This window comes from Rhinoderma darwinii, chromosome 7, assembly GCF_050947455.1.
Source record: "Rhinoderma darwinii isolate aRhiDar2 chromosome 7, aRhiDar2.hap1, whole genome shotgun sequence".
NCBI classification, from domain to species: Eukaryota; Metazoa; Chordata; class Amphibia; order Anura; family Rhinodermatidae; genus Rhinoderma; species Rhinoderma darwinii.
Window position 1 is genome coordinate 109819909 of NC_134693.1, and position 21834 is coordinate 109841742.

General features: G+C 39.2%; 1 protein-coding gene across 1 annotated transcript in view; it reads right to left on the minus strand.

Moving 5' to 3' along the window:
* CFAP92 (cilia and flagella associated protein 92 (putative)) overlaps positions 1–21834 on the minus strand; it is a 181420-nt gene that overhangs the window by 32208 nt on the left and 127378 nt on the right. The window contains exons 10-11 of the mRNA XM_075833826.1: positions 10235–11118; positions 9170–9361 (exon numbers count right to left, since the gene is read on the minus strand). Of these exons, the coding sequence (XP_075689941.1) occupies positions 9170–9361; positions 10235–11118 (1076 nt within the window). The remainder of the gene's footprint in view (positions 1–9169; positions 9362–10234; positions 11119–21834) is intronic.

The window sequence follows — 21834 nt, forward strand, 5'->3', positions numbered from 1 at the left end:
AAATGGAAGATCAGTGGGTGTCTAACCACTAGGACTCCACTGATCACTAGAACTTGGGATTATAGTTCCCTGCCTCCCCAACCATGTATTACATATCCACTGGATAGGGACCCCCATTGATCATTTGTCCTAAGTTCCACCCAACCGTATGACTGCGGTAAGGAGCAGTTGGTCACCATGGCCATGCGGTTAGGCAGTACTTCTGACCAGCGGGGGTACATATCCAGTGGATAGATGATAAATATTGTTTGCTGCAATATCTTTTTAAATAAATATTTCCACGCAAAAGGCAAAATTGGTCATATATTCACAAAATAGAAGTTAGAGCAGTAGCTAAAAGTTTGGTAATTATTTTGCTTACAAAGAAATTGGCTTTTTTCTGTTTTGTTGTGGGGGCCATTTTTGCAAAAGTGACAAGACAAGAAGCTAATTCAAATGTGACAACCAATATGGGTGCACATCCTGTTGTTTTGCCATGGAAAAATAGCCCCCACTAAAAAAACAGCAAAATGTTGATATCTCGGTAAGTAAAAAGACAGATTATTACCAAACTGACTATTTCTATAACTTTTGATTCAACATATGGAAATCCTCTTTAACACCTTCCCGACATCCGCCGTATATATACAGCAGAGGTCGGGTGGGAGGGTATGGAGCGTGCTCACAGGCTGAGCCCGCACCATAGAACAAGTGTGTCGGTTGTATCTTACAGCCGACACTCCATTGTAATGCTCATTTAACCCCTTAGATACCACGGTCAATAGCGACCGCGGCATCTAAGCAGTTAGAATCAGGGGGCGGCCCCCTCTGACATGCCATTGGCCTCCCCGCAACGCAATTGAGGGGTGCCGATGTTTGTTATGATAGCCTGGGGGCTTAATGAATGGCATCTTTCTGCACCTATTAAGCCCTGCCAGAGTCGGGGCTTAATAGGTGCATGTTAGAATCACAATATACCGAAATACACTAGGGCTTGAAAATGCCTTCATAGAGAAGGTGAAACTTTGTAGTGGATGTTGGATAAATAAATCCTTTTTCTGAGTGCTGCTTCACTTTCTCTTCATTTTTGACGTTCGGTATACAAGGAGAGGTCACTCCTTTGTTTGAAGCATAGCATCGGCGTAACTAGGCATATAACGACAGTGCTGCTCCAATACTCTGTTTTTTGTCTAGTATTGCAGTATATTGTGTAAGCAATCTAATGATCGCTGGTTCAAGACCCCTAGGGGGACTAGTAAAAAAAATGTTACAAACGGTTAAATAAAGTTTTTTTCATTAATAAAAAATAAAAATATTAAGTTAAAAAAAAAAAAAAACTTTTTACATTTTCCACAAACGTTCAGAATACAACATTATTTAACTGGTGTCATGGTTCGGCTTAAACTGCAAAGGGGAGACATTTCCTCAACCTGTTGCAGGAAAATTTTATGGGCCAGTTTGTGGAAGAACCGACTAGAGGTAACGCTCTGTTGGATCTGGTCATTTCTAATAATGCAGATATTGTTGGGAATGTCAATGTTCGTGAAAACCTCGGTAACAGTGATCACAATATAGTTACATTTTACCTATACTGTAAAAAAACAAACACAGGCTGGGAGGGCAAAAACACTTAATGTTAAGAAGGCCAATTTCCCCAGGATGAGGGCTGCAATTCAGGACATAGACTGGGAAGAACTAATGTCAAATAATTGTACAAATTATAAATGGGAGATTTTCAAATCTACTTTGGGTAATTATAGTGTAAAATGTATTCCTATAGGTAACAAGTATAAACGACTAAAATTAAATCCCACATGGCTTACACCTTCTCTAAAAAGGGCAATACATGACAAAAAAAGGGCATTTAAAAAATACAAATCTGTAGCCTTTTTAAATTATAAAGAGCTTAATAAAATCTGTAAAAATGTAATAAAATTAGCAAAAATACAAAATGAAAGGCAGGTGGCCAAGGATCGTAAAACAAATCCCCAAAAATTCTTCAAGTATATAAATGCAAAAAAGCCAAGGTCTGAACATGTAGGACCCCTAGATAGTGGTAATGGGGAGTTGGTTACAGGGGATCAAGAGAAGGCAGAGTTACTAAATGGGTTCTTTAGCTCTGTATATACAACAGAAGAAAGAGCAGCTGATGTAGCTGGTGCCAGTGTTGTTAATATATCAGTTGATATACTGAATTGGATGAATGTAGATATGGTCCAAGCTAAATGAAATAAAATAAATGTGCACAAGGCCCCGGGACCAGATGGGTTACACCCTAGAATTCTTAACCCCTTCCCGCTCCTTGACGTACTATTACGTCATGGCAGCTGTATCGTTCGCGCTCCATGACGTAATAGTACGTCACGGGAGTAACGGCCGTTTCGGCCGTCCTCCCGACACATACAGGAGCTGTGACGCTGCTGTCTTGTTCAGCAGCTGTCACAGCTCCTACAGCGGGGACCGATCGCTGTGTCCCCGCCGATTAACCCCTTAAAAGCCGCGTTCTATAGAGATCGCGCCTTTTTAGGGGTTAAGCTGCCATCGCCGGCCTGCTACGCGATAGCGGCCGGTGATGGTGACTATGGCAACCGGACCCCAAACAATGGCGTCCGGCTATGCCATAGACGGAAGCCTAGTGGGTCCTGACAACGTCAGGACCCACTATGCTTGCTGTCAGTGAGTAGCTGACAGTTCTAATACACTGCACTACGCATGTAGTGCAGTGTATTAGAATAGCGATCAGGGCCTCCTGCCCTCAAGTCCCCTAGTGGGACAAAGTACTAAAGTAAAAAAAAAGTTAAAAAAAGATGTGTAAAAATAAGAAAATAAAAGATTTAAAAGTAATAAAAGTAAAAATCCCCCCTTTTCCCTTATCAGTCCTTTATTATTAATAAAAATATATAAACAAACAAATAAACTATACATAATTGGTATCGCCGCGTCCGTAACGGCCTGAACTACAAAACTATTTCGTTATTTATCCCGCACGATGAACGCCGTAAAATAAAATAATAATAAACCGTACCACAATCACAATTCTTTGGTCACTTCACCTCCCAAAAAATGGAATAAAAAGAGATCAAAAAGTCGCATGTACCTAAAAATGGTGCTGATCGAAACTACAGTTCGTTACGCAAAAAATAAGTCCTCGCACGGCTTTATTGTTTGAAAAATAAAAACGTTCTGGCTCTTAGAATAAGGTAACACAAAAAGTGAATGATTGTTTACAAAACGTATTTTATTGTGCAAACGCCATAAGACATAAAAAAAAACTATAAACATCTGGTATCGCCGTAAACGTATCGCCCCGCAGAATAAAGTGAATATTTTATTTATAGCGCACGGTGAACGCTGTAAAAAAAAAATAATAAAAAAACAATAGTAGAATTGCTGTTTTTTAGTCACCACGCCACCTAAAAATAGAATAAAAACTGATCAAAAAGCCGCATGCACCCCAAGAAAACTACAATGGATTCCTCAAGGGGTCTAGTTTCCAAATTGGGGTCACTTTTGGGGGGTTCCCAATGTTTTGGCACCACAAGACCTCTTCAAATCGGACATGGTGCCTAATAAAAAAGAGGCCTCAAAATCCACTAGGTGCTCCTTTGCTTCGGAGGCCGGTGCTTCAGTCCATTACCGCACTAGGGCCATATGTGGGATATTTCTAAAAACTGCAGAATCTGGGCAATACGTATTAAATTGCGTTTCTCTGATAAATCCTTTTGTGTTATAAAAAAAATGGTATAAAGAGGATTCTCTGACAAAAAAAAAAAATGTAAATTTCACCTCTACTTTGCTCTAAATTTTTGTGAAACACCTAAAGGGTTCATAAACTTTCTAAATGCTGTTGTGAATACTTTGAGGGGTCTAGTTTCTAAAATGGCGTATTTCATAGGGGTTTCTAATATATGGGCCCCTCAAAGCAACTTCAGAACTGAACTGGAACCTAAAAAAATTAATAAATGAGGCAATACTTCGCTTCTTACATTATACTGATAATGAGCCGTGCCCACCCCGAGATTACCCCAGTTTTGACCGTTTGTATAAACGGAGACCCCTATTAGACCGTTTCAGTGCCCGGTTTTCCCAAGCATACACCCCGAGAAGTGTATTTCTATTGATGAGTCCCTGGTACATTTTAAAGGGAGGGTTCAATTCCGCGAGTACCTGCCGGGTAAGAGGGCAAGGTATGGCGTGAAGATGTATAAGCTGCGAGAGTGCATCCGGGTATACCTACAGGTTTAGGATATATGAAGGAAAGGCCACCCCCAAACCAGACTGCATCCTGGACTACAATAGGTACATGGGAGGGATGGACTTGTAAGATCAAGCCCTGAAGCCCTACAGCGCTATGCGGTGTGGTATAAGAAGCTGGCCGTGCACATCATACAGATGGCTTTGTACAATGCGTACGTGCTACGTCGATGTGCAGGCCAGACGGGAACTTTCCTGGAATTTAGGTGATTATCAAGAACCTAATCTTTAGGGACCAAGAAGGGGGGGCACCCAGTACTTCTGGAAGTGGGGCCACACGCATCGTACCAGGGCGGCAACACTTTCCAGGGGAAGTTCCCCAAACTGGCAAGAAGGGAAAAAGTCAAAAGAGGTGCAAAGTCTGCTATAAGAGGGCGATAAGGGATTACACAATATATCAATGTGACACGTGTCCCGAATAACCAGAGCTCTGTATGAAAGAGTGTTTTAAAATTTATCATACATCCCTTGGTTTATAATTTACCCCAGTTTTACTTACCCTGATGCCCTCCGCACAGCTTATCCCCCCTCGTCTTTCCCCTCTGAGCCCTGCTGTGTGCCCAGGCAGCTGATAACAGCCACATGTCGGGTATTGCCATACCCGGGAGAACCCACATTACAGTTTATGGGGTGTAGGTCTCCGGTCAAAATGCTCACTACACCTCTAGATGAATGCCTTAAGGGTGTAGTTTTTAAAACGGGGTCACTTCTTGCGGGTTTCAACTGTACTGGTACCTCAGGTGCTTCTGCATACATGACTTCACACTAGAAAATCCCCAGTAGGCCAAATGGTGGTCCTTTCCTTCTGAGCCCTCCCATGGGCCCAAACGGCAGTTTATCACAACAAATGGGGTATTGCCGCACTCAGAACAAATTGCGCAACAGAATGGGGTATTTTGTTTCTTGTGGAAATAAGAATTTTTGAGCTAAAATGACATATTATTGGAAAAAATATATATTTATTTAATTCCCAGCCCAATTCAAATAAGTTCTGTGAAGAAACTATGGGGTCTAAATGGTCACATTACCCATAAATGAATTCCTTGAGGGGTGTAGTTTCCAAAATGGGGTCATTTGTGATTGGTTTCTATTGCTTTGATAGCTCTGGGGCTCTGCAAATGCGACATGGCAGCCGAAAACCAATCCAGCAAAATCTGGACTCCAAAGAACACACAGCGCTCCTTCCCTTCTGAGGCCTCCCATGGGCCCAAACGGCAGTTTATTGCCACAAATGGGGTATTGCTGCACTCAGGAGAAATTGGGCAACAAAATTTAGCATTTTGTTCCCTGTGAAAATAAGAAATTTTGATAAAAAATTACATCTTATTGGAAAAAATGTCATTTTTTTAATGTCACAGCCCAATTGAAATAGGTGCTGTGAAAAAACTGTGTGCTCAAAATGCTAACAACAACCATAAATTAATTCCTTGAGGGGTGTAATTTCCAAAATGGGGTCACTTTTGGTGGGTTACCATTGCTTTGATACCCCTGAGGCTCTGCAAATGCGACATGGCACCCGAAAACCAATCCAGCAAAATCTGGACTCCAACAAACATATAGCGCTCCTTTCCTTCTGAGCCCTCCCATGGGCCCAAACGGCAGTTTATCACCACAAATGGGGTATTGCCACACTAAGGACAAATTGGGCAACCAAATGGGGTATTTTGTTCCCTGTGAAAATAAGAAATTTTGATCACAAATGACATTTTATAGGGAAAAATGACATTTTTTTCATTTCACAGCCCAATTCAAATTCGTGCTGTGAAAAAACTGTGCGGTCAAAATGGTAACAACAACCATAAATGAATTCCTTGAGGGATGTAGTTTCCAAAATGGGGTCACTATTGGGGGATTCCTACTGTTTTGGCACCTCAACACCTCTTCAAACCCGGCATGCTGCCTAAAATATATTCTAATAAAAAAGAGGACTCAAAATGCACTAGGTGCTTCTTTGCTTCTAGGGCTTGTGTTTTAGTCCGCGAGCGCAGTAGGGCCACATGTGGGACATTTCTAAAAACTGCAGAATCTGGACAATACATATTTAGTAGTGTTTCTCTGGTAAAACCTTCCGTGTTACAGAAAAAAAAATGAATAATATTGAAGTTCCGCAAGAAAAATGAAATTTGCAAAGTTCACCTCCACTTTGCTTTAATTCCTGTGAAATGCCTGAAGGGTTAAAAAACGTTCTAAATGCTGTTTTGAATACTTTGAGGGGTCTAGTTTTTAAAATGGGGTGTTTTATCAGGGTTTCTAATACATAGGCCCCTCAAAGCCACTTCAGACCTGAACAGGTACCTTAAATAAAAGGCATTTGACATTTTCTTAAAAATATGATAAATTGCTGTTTATGTTCTAAGCCTTGTAACGTCCAAGAAAAATAAAAGAATGTTCAAAAAACGATGCCAATCTAAAGTAGACATATGGGAAATGTGAACTAGTGACTATTGTGGGTGGTATAACCGTCTGTTTTACAAGCAGATGCATTTAAATTCTGAAAAATGCAATTTTTTCAAAATTTTCTCTAAATTTTGCAATTTTTCACCAATAAACACTGAATATATCGACCAAATTTTACCACGAACATGAAGCCCAATGTGTCACGAGAAAACAATCTCAGAATCGCTTGGGTAGGTTTAAGCATTCCCACGTTATTACCACATAAAGTGAAATATGTCAGATTTGAAAAATGGGCTCTGAGCCTTAAGGCCAAAACTAGGCTGCGTCCTTAAGGGGTTAAAGAGCTTAGTTCAGTTATTTCTGTCCCCCTTTTCATAATATTCAGAGATTCTCTAGTGACTGGTATAGTGCCAAGGGACTGGCACAGGGAAAATGTGGTGCCTATTTTCAAAAAGGGCTCTAGGTCTTCCCCGGGTAATTATAGACCAGTAAGCTTAACATCCATCGTGGGGAAAATGTTTGAGGGGCTATTGAGGGACTATATACAGGATTATGTGACAAAAAATAGTATAAGTGACAGCCAGCACGGTTTTACTAAGGACAGAAGTTGTCAAACTAACCTGATCTGTTTTTATGAAGAGGTGAGCAGAAGCCTAGACAGAGGGGCCGCTGTGGATATAGTGTTATTTGACTTTGCAAAGGCATTTGACACTGTCCCTCATAGACGTCTAATGGGTAAATGAAAGACTAAAGGTTTAGAAAATATAGTTTGTAATTGGATTGAGAATTGGCTCAAGGACCGTATCCAGAGGGTTGTGGTCAATGATTCTTACTCTCAATGGTCCCCAGTTATAAGTGGTGTACCCCAGGGTTCAGTGCTGGGACCACTATTATTCAACTTATTTATTAATGATATAGAGAATGAGATTAATAGCACTATTTCTATTTTTGCAGATGACACCAAGCTATGTAATATAGTTCAGTCTATGGAAGATGTTCGTAAATTGCAAGCGGAGAGCTGGCAAATGAAGTTTAATGTAGATAAATGTAAAGTTATGCATCTGGGTACCAACAACCTGCACACATCATATGTCCTAGGGGGAGCTACACTGTGGGATTCACTTATTGAGAAGGATCTGGGTGTACTTGTAAATCATAAACTAAATAACAGCATGCAATGTCAATCAGCTGCTTCAAAGGCCAGCATTATATTGTCGTGTATTAAAAGAGGCATGGACTCGCGGGACAGGGATGTAATATTGCCACTTTACAAAGCATTAGTGAGGCCTCATCTAGAATATGCAGTTCAGTTCTGGGCTCCAGTTCATAGAAAGGATGCCCATGAGTTGGAAAAAATACAAAGAAGAGCAACGAAGCTAATAAGGGGCATGGAGAATCTAAGTTATGAGGAAAGATGAAAATAATTAAACCTATTTAGCCTTGAAAAAAGACGACTAAGGGGGGACATGATTAATTTATATAAATATATTAATGGCAGATACAAAAAATATTGTGAAATCCTGTTCCATGTAAAACCCCCTCAAAAAACAAGGGGGCACTCCCTCCGTCTGGAGAAAAATAGGTTCAACCTGCAGAGGCGACAAGCCTTCTTTACTGTGAGAACTGTGAATCTATGGTATAGTCTACCGCAGGAGCTGGTCACAGCAGGGACAGTGGATGGCTTTAAAAAAGAATTAGATAATTTCCTAGAACAAAAAAATATTAGCTCCTATGTGTAGAAATTTTTCCCTTCCCTTTTCCCATCCCTTGGTTGAACTTGATGGACATGTGTCTTTTTTCAGCCGTACTAACTATGTAACTATGTAACCTAAGCAGTGAACGTAGTAAAAAAATAAATAAACCAGCAGAATAACTGTTTTTTGGTCACCTCCTCTCTCACCAAGAAATTAAATAAAAAGTGATCAAAAAGTCTCATGTACCCCAAAATAGATACTACAGCTCGTCCTGCAAAAAATAAGCCCTCATACCGCTCAATCGAAAGAAACATAAAAAAAGTTATGACTCTCAGAATATGGCGACACAAAACAAATTTTATTTTGAACAATTAGTTTTTTCCTTGTAAAAGTAGCAAAAAAACGACATGAATTTGGTATCACAGTAATCGTTTTGACGCGCAGAATAAAGTGAACATGTTGTTTTTACCGCACGGTGAACGCCGTAAAAAACGATACCCCCCAAAAACTGGAGGAATCACAGTTTTTTTCTCATTTCACCCCGCAAAGAATTTTTTTCCAGTTTCTTAGTACATTATATGGTACAATAAATGGTGCCATGAAAAACTGCAACTCGTCCCGCAAAAATCAAGCCCTTATACGGCTTTATCGATGAAAAAAAAAAAAAGAGTTATGGCTTTTAAAAGGTGGGGAGGAAAAATGGCTGCGGCAAGACGAGGTTACAGAGGCCTACCAAAGTAAAAATTTAAACGGTGTAAAAATGTACATTAAAATGTTGACTTTTTTTTTTATATTGCTTTCTAAAATACAGGGAGAAAATAACTATAGCCAAGACGCTATTTTACCTGGATAAAGCTTGAAAGCACAAAGGAGGGACCATGTCTCTGATGTAGAGAAGTGGCTGATTTACTAAGGAGGAAAGTGGTTCATGCAGATGTACATGACACACCAAAACTCCAAGCTCTTTGTATAAACGCTCTTGAAAAGCCATTTCTGAGTTGTACAAAATATCCAGCTTTCCCTTCTGTTCTGCTGCTCTGTAAAAAAATAAAAACAAAGTTTCATATATATATATATATATATATATATATATATATATATATATATTATTTTTTTTTTAAAGAAGACCTCCAGTGGAAACACAACTTCCCATGTATGCACTCCCCACTCTACACTTCTTTTATGTATACTTTACTTCCTTTTTTAAACTGCTGCCTTGTCTGTGCTTTAAAAAAGCCTCCATCTTGATTCTTAGCTTTCCCCAGCTTTCTCTTCCTCTCTGCTTTGCTATCAATCCCATGATGCTTCAGCACAGCATCACATGACCAGCTAAAGACCATACTATTTCTGCATGCTGGGGGACACTGTGATTATCATTCTCTCTATATTCCCCTAAACAAGCTGAGAAACCATAAGTATACAGCCAGGGAGGCTGAACTATATTCTTCTACAATATACCTGTGTGACAGGGACCTGTCTAAGTATCAGTGGTAGCTAATGATAGAAGTTTCTGTCCCCGCCCTGTGCAAAACTAGTGCGGTACAGGACCTGCTGAAGCCTGTGATGGGTGACACATAGATCTCCATAGACTCAAGTAGAAAAAGCGTGTCACCGAGCCGGATTCACACTGCTGCTGAGCAACCATGTCAGTCTAATATATAGAGATAGAAGCAGCAAGAAAAATAACAGGTGAGAGACTGACACATGGAATACCATAATGGAGCACATGGGAAACTTTAGTTTTGGCCGGAGTGTCCCTTTAATTATTTAAGTACTACTCTCATCCATATTTACAGACATTGACAAAATATATCAAACACCACTAATAGAAACAACAAACGATGGACACAAGTAAGCACCTATTACCTATAAATATTAAATATGGCTAGAATTTTTTAAATAAATTGTACCTGGTTGGTATGGTCTCCCACAGTTCTTTTACAGCACTTTGCCTCACACCTTCTAAAACAAAGAGATGAATGCTTCCATCCATTATATGAATTCCAGTTATAATATCTAGTGAAGTTTCATTTTTTTGATCATCGGTTAAGCACACTCTGGAGAGGGCATCTAAGGATAGATTTGCGGAGTCCGGGTCAAGGCAGAAAGCGCGAGAGTTGATTTCTGTTATCTTCATTATAAGGTCTTTTAACAACTCATTGTTCTTATAATCAAAAATGTAGATGATACGTCCAAAAAGACAATCAGAAGCCACAGTCTCTGAAGAAAGTGGCACTGCCAGGTCTACCCTTACTTTGAGTTGAGATTGAGCATCTAAATAATGCCCTACTGGTAAGAGGGAAATCTGGCTATCATGAACTGACCCAATTATTCCACAAAGCTTTCTATCGCAGTGATACTCTGTAGCATCTGGACTTTCACAGCTATGGATTGGAATAGACATGTTCAAGTATGTTGCACCATAGACAAGTTCAGACAATTTCATTTTTGCAATTCCATAAGGATCCAACAACCTGTCTTGTTCCATGAAGGGGTTATGAACAGTGCTTTTAGAAGTCACAAGACCGACATTACTCAGTTTTTCATCTTCAGGCTCCATGCCAAAAAGTGATGGCTTGCTGATATTCTCTTGCATTTTCTGATCTCGGTCATGTACCTCAATCTCTATAGGGGGGCCAAGAAGAAACTCACGTAGCTTTCCAGGACTCATTGTTCCCACAAAAACAACATTGACGTCTCTAAAAAAAACATGTGTTCCATGTCTCTGCCCATGAGTTTGGTGAAAAGGATGATCCTGGAATCTGTATTTGCAGTACACGGAGCTACACTTCTCCTGCAAAATATAGAGACACCATACTTTACATTTTGGGGACAGGACATTAAAACTTTTTTACCATGATGCATTCCATTACTTTATTAAACTATTACAATTTATTTTCTCAGGAAATAAATGACTATGCATATTTTTTGTAACAAAATAAAACCAAAACATATTTTTTCACCATTATAATTGAAATGGCAAATATTCAGATCTTTGAACTTGTCCATTTTAATAAATGGTGTCTTTTTTTCTTAACCGCTTCCCGACCGCTCACTGTAAATTCACATCGGCGCTCACTGGGCTCTGTGCAGCTCCGATGTGAATTCACGGTAAGTGTTAACGGGGCGATCGGGTGTCTCAGAGTGGTGCTGACACCCAGATCATGCTGTTAACACCTGTCTCTGGTCCCGGAGACATGATCGGGACCTGATTGGTTCAGGTCCCGATCATGTGACCCTGCAGGGAAAGTTGTTGTAGCATTGAACTTTCCCGGGATCAATCGCGAGTGTTGCTGCTGGTTGTCATGGTAACTGATCCATGTCATACAATGGCCTCCGGCACTGCAATGCATGGAAGCCTATGAGGACCAGTCAGAGGCTGGTCCTCATAGGCATCCTGTCAGAGTGACGGTCAGCGTCACCCTGACAGTTATAATACATTACACTACATAGATAGTGTAATGTATTATAGCAGCAATCTTCAAGTCCCCTAGTGGGACAAAAAAAAAGTTAAGAAAAGTTAATAAAAATGTTTTAGAAAAGTGTAAAAATAAAAGTTGAAAGTTAACACAAACAAAAACGGCTTTTTTTCATTTAAGTCTTTTATTACAGGAAAAAAATGAAAACGTTAAAAAAAGTACACATATTTGGAATCAACACGTTCACAAAGACTCAAACTATAATGTAATTTTTCCTGCACTCTGAACACTGCAAAAACAAATAAAGAAAAGACAATACCAGAATCGCTACTTTTTGGTCACCCTCCCTCACAAAATATAGAATAAAAACTGATCAAAAAGTCACATTTCCCCTGAAATTGTACCAATAAAAACTAAACAGGCTTTTGGACTGAAAAACAAAAAGTACGGCCTTCAAAATACGGTGACACAAAAAATGTATTATTTTTATAAAAAAGTGATTTTATTGCGCAAACGCTTCAAAAAAAAAAATTATATACATATGGTATCGCCATAATCGTGTCAACCCGCAGAATAAAGCAGAATTGTAATTTATAGCGCACAGTGAACGTTGTAAAAAAAAAACGCCAAAATCACGGCTTTTTGGTCACCTAGCCTTAAAAAAAAAAAAGTAATAATAGTGATCAAAAACTTGTATGGACCATAAATTGGTACCAATAAAAACTACAGCTCGTCTCGCCAAAAATAAGCCCTCACACCGCTCAATCAACCAAAAAATAAAAAAGAACTGGCTCTCAGAATATGGTGGAAAACAATTTTTTTTTAACAAATAGTTTTTTCTTTGTAAAAGTAGTAAAATATTAAAAAACCTATATAAATTTGGTATCACAGTAATAGTATTTAGCCGCAAAATAAAGTTAAGTTGTCGTTTTTTATTGCACTGTAAAAGCCGTAAAAACTAAACCCAAAAAACAATGGAAGAATCGCAGTTTTTTCCAGTTTCAGCCCGCAAAGAATTTTATTTTCAGTTTCCCAGTACATTATATGGTACTGTAAATGGGTTCAATAGAATCTACAACTCCACCTGCAAAAAAATAAGCCCTCAGACCACTCTATTGACAGAAAAATAAAAAAGTTATGCCTCTTGGAAGGCGGGGCAAGACTAAAATGGACAAGCAAAAAAGTTAGTTTGGCTTGCCGGTAATTTTCCTTTCCTTGAGTCCGAAGGCCGCACTGAAGGGTAAATGGCCTCTGAGAATTTAGCCCTATGACAAGACCACCTAGCATAAATAAATAATTAATAAGCAATCACAAGCTACCAATCAGCAGGCAGCTGACTGATTAAAAGGGACCATGCATTAAACACACATTGTGTTTCTTTATTTGTCTTTGAGGAAGCAGGTGCAGCGTAACTTACCTGCAGAGCCCACCGTGTCTATACAGGGGTGTGTCCCTGTGGATTATACTTTTATACTTCCTATGTTTCAGGGGGTGTCCCAAAACTCCCGCCAGGTATGCTCTTTTCCAGGGGGGTGACCCTGTTTGATGCAACTTATTTTCAGGGGTGTGTCCCTGTATTACAAGGGTTTTATTTTCAGGAAGTTCTGATAAATCCTGGCTAACCATTTCCAAGCGCGTGTGTGTGTCCGGTGGATGGAGACCTCTTCCGGCGGCGCAAGCTTGCATTTCAAACGGGGGGAGTTACGTCCGAACAGCTGATTTAATGCCGAAGGCGGAGTTTTGAGAGGGCTGGATTTCAAGCCTGTAATGGCATACAAATGTGCAGGAAGATGACCACGAGGCTGCATTACAAATATCTTGCAGAGGTACCGCTGCTCTTTCTGCCCATGAGGCGGACACTGCTCTTGTTGAGTGTGCTCTGAACCCAGAAGGAGGTTCCAGATCTTTCTGAATATATGAGTGGAGGATTACCGACTTAATCCCTCTTGCTAAAGAATCTTTAGCTGCTTTATTTCCTCTTCTAGGACATTGAAATTGTTGGTACAAATTTTCTGTAGTTCTCAAATAAATTGACAACGGTCTTTTCCGATCCAAGTATTGTAACTTAGGTTGGGGATCTGCTACTTGATCAGAGGAAAAAACTGAAAGAAAAATCTCTCTATTAATATTTTCAGTAGTCGCAACCTTAGGTAAAAATGCAGGCAACGTACAGATAATCACTGCTTCTGGAAGAAAACGAAGATAAGGTTCTCTGCAAGATAGTGTTTGAAGTTCACCAAGCCTCTTAGCGGAAGTAATTATACATGATAACAATTCTATGTCCGCTTCTTCTAAGGGTTCAAATGGATGTTCGGTTAAACAATCAAGAACTAATTGTAAGTCCCACGTAGGTATAGGATTTCTGATGACTGGTCTCAGATGTTTTAGAGCCTTAAGAAATCTTCTTACTAAAGGCTGTGATGAAAACTTTCCTTGAGAGATTGCATCGATCGCTGAAAAAGTTACTTTTAAGGTACTTTTACTTTGAATCCTAGCTGGAAACCATCCTGAAGAAATGGAAGAATTTGCGGTAACTCAGGACTAGATATGTCCTTTTCTGCGCACCAGGATGTAAATGTATTCCACACTCTCTTATAGACTAATGTTGTGGATGGCTTTCTAGCTGCCATAAGAGTATTGACTACAGCTTTGGAAAAACCTGACTGAGTCAGGATTGTGTTCTCAAAATCCATGCCGTCAACTGAACTTTGTGAAGATGTTGGTGTAAAAACTCTCTCTGACGTAGTAGATCTCTCTGGTCTGGAAGCCTCCAAAATTCTCCCCTCGAAAGCCTCGATAGTTCTGGAAACCACACCCTTTGGGGCCAAAAAGGGGCGATTATGATGGCTGATCTGTTCTCAGTTTTGCCAGAACTCTCTGGATCAAGGGGACTGGAGGAAACAGATAAACAAACTTATTTTTCCATGAAATTGAAAACGCGTCTATTGCGAATGGGTAGTCAGTTTTTGACAGGGAGCAAAATTTGTTCAGTTTGCGATTCTGATGAGATGACATCAAATCTATTTCTGGTGTCCCCATCTGCTGATGATCTTCTGAAAGATCACAGGATTCAGCTCCCACTCTCCAGGTTTTATCAACTGTCGACTGAGGGTATCTGCCTGAATGTTTATTACACCCTTTATGTGGACTGCTATTAGATCCATCAAATTCTATTCAGCCCAGCGCATTGTTTTCTTGCATTCTACAGACAATAAATGCATTTCTGGTACCCCCTTGTTTGTTGAGATAATAGATGGTGGAAATGTCTGAATGGATGGTAACTGCCTTGTTCCGAACAATGGACTTGAATCCCTGCAGGGCTAATCTTACTGCTTTTAACTCTTTGAAATTGGAGGATCGAAAATGGTCCCGATTGGACCATAGACCTTGAAACCAATTCTTTGAAAGATGGGCTCCCCAACCTACTGAAGACGCGTCTGTCGTCACCGTCACTTGACTTAGAAGGAGATTTTTATCCGCAGGATAAATTCTGTGCCTGAGTCCACCAACTCAGATCATTTTGGGTTTTCTGAACCACACACATTACATGATCAAGATTCTTTGGATTTCTGTCCCACACTTGAAGAATCTCTGCTTGTAGATCGCGAAAATGAGCCTTGGCCCAAGGAACAGCGTCTATTGTAGCGGGAGTAAACCTAGAATTTTCATTGCTGATCTTATAGTAATGATACAAAAAGGAAGGATTTGATCCAGCGCTGCAGTGATGTTCTTTAAAAAGGAACGTATTCCCACTTTTATTGGTATCAAAAAAGACTTGTTAAAATGTCAAATAACAGGCTTGGCGTCAAGGCAGTATTCGGTAGGTGTAATGGGCCTACGCGTTTCAAGCACGGCTGGTGCTCTTAGTCATGGCATTCATTCACTCACTGGGACACAATAGTATGGGTTTATATAGTTGATTTTAGATGGGTGGAGTTTACCAGGTGGTTAATCAGAGACACCCTATGTATGTGTTTTGGTGGTTAGATATAACAATTAACCCTTCCAGGTATATAAATGAACACTGTGCAAGGAACCTCAGGGTCACTGCAATACTTATGTTTTTATTGTCTATTTTACCGTTTTTAATTCTTTTTTGGGATTTTGTATGATGTTTATACATCTGAATCCCTAATTTGAGTAATTTATTAACTTACGGCTTGTTGTAATATAGAACATGAAAAATCGCAGTCGGAAAACGGATCGTAAACAACCGCATCCTGAACGGGACCCTGGCAACTCAACACGAATGTGAGTATATACAAACTTTTGTTAACCTCATGTCCTTGTGAGTGAATGATTCCCAATTACATACCAAAGTTGCAACCAGTTTCAACATAGGAAAAACATAAAAACGGACATTCAGAAGACAGAAAGAAAATTTTAAAATTGAAATACATCATAAACAAAAAACACAGTTGATTAGGTTTATACATATGTAATAGAAATGAATTTCTCCTAACAATCCTGTAAACCTAGAGATATAATCAACTGAGTTTTACACTGGATTTTTTTGGAAATTCTTCCATAGACAAGTGAATAAAATATATATAGTGGAAACTTATAGTTGTATAAGTTAATTTGAGATGTAGTCATGTCATAATATTGTATTTAGGGGTTTAATATTTTATTATAACTACCCAGATATTCATATATACTTATGACTTTGAAAATTACTATATAAGCTTTATGTCGGCTGTCACTCTATTGACGCACAGAACATTGGCTAATGCTTTTGTTATTTTTATGAGTTTGGACATAAATTTAGTAATATCGAAAAAATTGGTGATTCCGATTGGAATGTCTAAACTAATGGTTGTGATATATTACCTTCATGTTAACGATTCAATTGATATGAGCAAATACAAAAACCGTTATTTGTCCCCTGTATAAGAATTATTATTTAGATGACATTCATGTTGATATTAATAAAGATGTCACCTTGACTGCTATAGAAAATATAGTTAAGGGTGTGACCATTGCGTGACCTAAATAGGGTCGTGCAGGTAAAAAATGGTTTATATTAACTTCTATTTGAGAAGATGAAATGTAATTTATAAACTTCCATTTTGTCATAAAAGATTAATTGTAGTTGATATAGAGATGATTATTTATATACTATATTCTATATGTCAGAATTAATATGCACATAGAATATCAATTTTTTCAATAAAACCAACTACATATAACTGTTATGAAGTCCAAAGCGGATCAAATAGAAACAATGAAGGGATTTAGTTATTCTGGCCGATTCAATATAGAAACATCAATTCCTTCCTCAAATTCAGACCATGCGGGAATCTTGTTTTTAGATTGAATATCCAGAACGCTTCACGTGTCAGAAGTGTTTTTTTCAAATCACCCCCGCGAATATTGTTCCTTATTTTTTCTATAGCATAAGTTTTCAAATAGGTTATATTACGATTATGACAGGTGGCGAGCTGGTGAGCTGGAGGTTTCCTCCCCCTGTATTACCTTATAGTAATGACTGGATTTCTCTGAAGATGAGTAATCTCTTGATTAATCGTTCGGATTTTCCGCAGGAAGACAGAACTTCATTTGTATAGAGTCTATTATGAATCCCAGGAACTTCTTCCTGGTAGTTGGATTTAGATCGATTTTTTTCTGTTTATAATGAATCCGTGTCTTTCCAGCAATCGGATTGTCAGAAAAAGATGATGACGAAGACCTTCTATTGTAGATGCCTTTACTAGCCAGTCGTCGAGATATGGGACAATAAATATTCCTTCAGAACGTAGGGCTGCTGCCAGAACTACTACTATCTTTGTAAAGATTCGAGGTGCTGGTGAAAGCCCGAAGGGAATTGCACTGAATTGCAGACGTAGTATGGAACCCCGGAAGGGAACAGCCAGACCGAGAAATCCTCTGAATGCAGGGTGAATGGGGACATGAAGGCAAGCATCCCCCAGGTCTAAAGATGCCATCATATCTCCTTGTTGAAGAACTGCTGCAACCGAGCGGATAGTATCCAACTTGAATCGAGTTTTTACCAGGCACCGATTTAATAATCTTAAATCTACTATTAACCTCCAGGCACCTCCAGGATAATCTCACGACAGCAGGGTCCGCTTTCCATGACATATCCCATGTCTCGGATTCTGCAGGATCGGTTTTATACACTGCTTTAAATCGAGCCCCCAGATCCATACCTCTAACTCTTTTTTTCCCACTCCCTTTCCAGAATGGAATTTAGGGCATGATGACCTGGTAAAACCCCTGCTTTTTTCCTAGGAAAATAAAAAATACTCTCTATATCATGATAAGAAGAGACATCCTTCTTGGTCTCCATGCTGTTTTTAACCAATTTAATTAATTTATCAGCATTCTCTCTTCTGAACAGGAAATGATCTTCCGTCACACCAGGATCAGAGTCAGAAGACTGAATATCTCCGTCCGATAGATCTGCATCAGAGGATGAAGAAGAAACGGTCGATTCATATCTACTTTTGGATCCTTTGCAATACCGTTTAGAAGTTTTCTTTGACCTTAATAATGTTGTCACTTCATGTTTTAACCACTCAAAAAACTCTTTAGCTTCTTTTTCAAAAGAGGAAGGTTGCGGTTGAGGATCACAAACATTACATAGATTTGTAGTACAATCCTCAGAACGTGGTTTGATACAAGGAATGCACAATCTCTGTTTAGAGGATCTCCTTCTTTTAGATTCACATTTATCACAAAAAGAATTTTGCAGCTCATCCGAAATAGGCTGCTGACACTGCAGACATAAATGGTGTTTTGCTTTTCGTTTAAACCATCTCTCTGTATGCTTGACATTTGAAATAATAAATACATTTATTATTGCTGCATGGAATGAAGAACAACACCACCAACATTCTAGCCTTTCCAACCTCAAAGGTCAGCCAACGCACACTGAGGTTGAGCTGAGGTGGAAAGCTGCTTTAAATATCGCTCTGATGATTGGAGCATGCGCAGTGCGACTGACACGCATACCAGATACCAGTGGAATGCACCAAGTGCGCATGCGCTTGCCGGAAGCCCGTCAAACACATCCGGTTATACCGGATTTGAATAAGCGGCGCATGCGCAGTGCATTTGAAATGCACGCTTGCGCCGGCTGGAATAGGACTCCATCGACCGGACACACATGCGCTTGGAGATGGTAAGCCAGGATTTATCAGAACTTCCTGAAAATAAAACACTTGTAATACAGGAACACACCCCTGAAAATAACCCGCATCAAACAGGGTCACACTACTGAAAAAGAGTCTACCTGGCGGGAGTTCAGGGACACCCCCTTGAAACATAGGAAGTATAATTCACAGAGACACACCCCTGTATAGACACGGTAAGCTATGCTGCACCTGCTTCCTCAAAGACAAATAAAGAAACACAATGTATGTTTGATGTATGGTCCCTTTTAATCAGTCTGCTGCCTGCTGATTGGTAGCTTGTGAATGCTAATTAATCATTTATTTATGCTAGGTGGGCTTGTCATAGGGCGAAATCCTTCGAGGCCATTTACCCTTGAGTGCTGCCGTAGGACGAAAAGGAAAGGATCAGTCCTGAAAGGGTTAATTAATTTCTAATAAAAAAACATTTATGACCACATGTGGGGTATTGCTGTAAATGGGAGAAATTGCTTTACAAACTATTGGGGTGCTTTTTGTCCTTTATGAAACTGAAAATGTCAACATTTTAGTGGAAAAAATGTTGATAATCATTTTCACAGCCTAATTCCACTAAATTCTGCAAAAAAACCTGTGGGGTCAAAAAACTATCTATACCGCTCGAAAATTCCTTGAGTGGTGTAGTTTCCAAAATGGGGTCACTTTTGGGGGGTTTCCACTGTTGGCACCACAAGACCTCTTCAAACCGGACATAGTGCCTAAAATATATTCTAAAAAAAGAAAAAGGCCTGAGAATCCACTAGGTACTCCTTTGCTTTGGAGGCCGATGCTTCTGTCCATTAGCACACTAGGGCCACATGTGGGATATTTCTAAAAACGGCAGAAACTGGGCAATAAATATTGAGTTGCGTTTCTCGGGTAAAACCTGCGTTACACAAAAAATTGTATTACAAATTAATTTCGTCAAAAAAAAAAACCTGAAATTTGTACATTTCATCTCTACTTGCTTTAATACATGGGAAACGCTTAAAAAGTTGAAACACTTTCTGAATGATGTTAAATACATTCAGGGATGCAGTTTTTTTTAAATGGGGTGAGTTATGGGGGATTTCTAATATATAGGCCCCTCAAAGCCTCCTCAGAACTGAACTGGTCCCTGAAAAAATAGCCTTGTGAAATTTTCTTGAAAAATAAAAGGCTGTTCAAAAAACGATGCAAACATAAAGTAGACATATATGGAAATGTTAATTAGTAACTATTTTATGTGGTACCACCATCCGTTTCACAAGCAGATTAATTTAAAGCTAGAAAAAAATGCAAATTTTTGCACATTTTCGCAACATTTTTCTATTGTTTACAAATAAATATTGAATTTATCGACCACATTTTTTCACTAACAAAGTGCAATATGTCACGAGAAAATCTCAGAATCGCTTGGATAGGTAAAAGCATTCCCAAGTTATTACCACATAAAGTAACACATGTTAGATTTGAAAAAATAGCCTGTGTCCACAAGGCCAAAACAGTCTCAGTCCTGAAGGGGTTAATATAGTAATAATCTTTCAGAAATTAGGATAATAGTGTTTGTTAATCATTTATACACAAAACGACCTAAAAGTAAACCTGTTTCTAGAAAAAAAAATGGCGGAGGTGATAATATATTTTCTAGAATTAGACTTGGGCTCCACAGCACAAAATGTTTCCCTAGGTGGAAAAAAGGCAGAGCAACTTCCTCCCTCATAGGAAAACATTGAGGTTGTGCATGAGTTGCGATAATGGTTCAATTTACGGAGACTCATGAGTGTCCAAATGTCGGGTGTAGACCTAGTCTGAATGTAGGCCACTAGCCATTAAAATTATTCCCTGCCACTGAATAAATTAACTGTTTTAGGAAATTGCAAAAAAAAATTGCAACTCCCTACTATAAAGCTATTATCAAGATCCCAACCTTTAAACATAGTATTGTTTTAAAAATAAAATATTTAAATTATTTTATATTCCCAGTGACTTCATTGCAGACTTGTCATCAGACTACAAACAACAGGCAGGTTTGATTGGAAAGCAGCTATTTATGTTATTATTTGCATACTTCCACTGCTATAACTAGTGATTTCAATTATAACATTATGTAAGAGAAATGCTATTCATGCAGTTCTATAGTATATTTTAAAAGTGGCTCCAATGGGATGACTTTCATTAATCATCCTCCTATACAGCAAAAGCAAACTTCAACTGTCGCCAAAGAAATCTAACACTATTCAAGTCAATGCTTCAAATTTGGTTTCAGGCAAAAGAGCTTAGAGAGACACAGCAGTGAATACTAAACTGTCCTACTTACATAAAAAAAAGAGCTTTAGATTGTGTCCACAATGACAACCAGCATTGCCACACACTAAAGCTGCCCAAGGACATTAGAATTAGGTGGAGAATGATCTTAGATTCTTTTGATGACAGTGTAAAGCTGGCCATACAGGTGTGACCTCAGTTAACTTATCTTTAAACCTGACAAACCTGAATATGTGAATAAATAGACATGGCAGGAATAGATTTTTAATCCACATGTCAATTTATGTTGCACAATCACCGCAGATTTTCCTAATTGAGTTCAATGGGTCAAAATCCACAACATATGCCCATTGTTTTCGGATTTTGCTGCCGATTAACTATTTAGAGTACCAGGGGGAGGTGACTTGTTTTCCGCAGCGTTAAATCAGCTTAAAAGGGCGGGTTCACACATGGCGGAATTTCACTTAAATTCCGCTGCGGACACTCCGCAGCGTTAATCCGCAGCGGAGCCGTTTCTCCATTGACTTTCACTTTAATTTAGCAGTGTTCGTTTACACGATGCGTACAATTCCGCTGCGGAGCATAGGCTGCGGAGCGGAATTTGGTGTCCGCAGCATGCTCTGTCTGTTGCGGAGCAGTGGCGGACTCATGGCGGAATTTCTCCATTGACTTCAATGGAGATTCAAAGTTCCG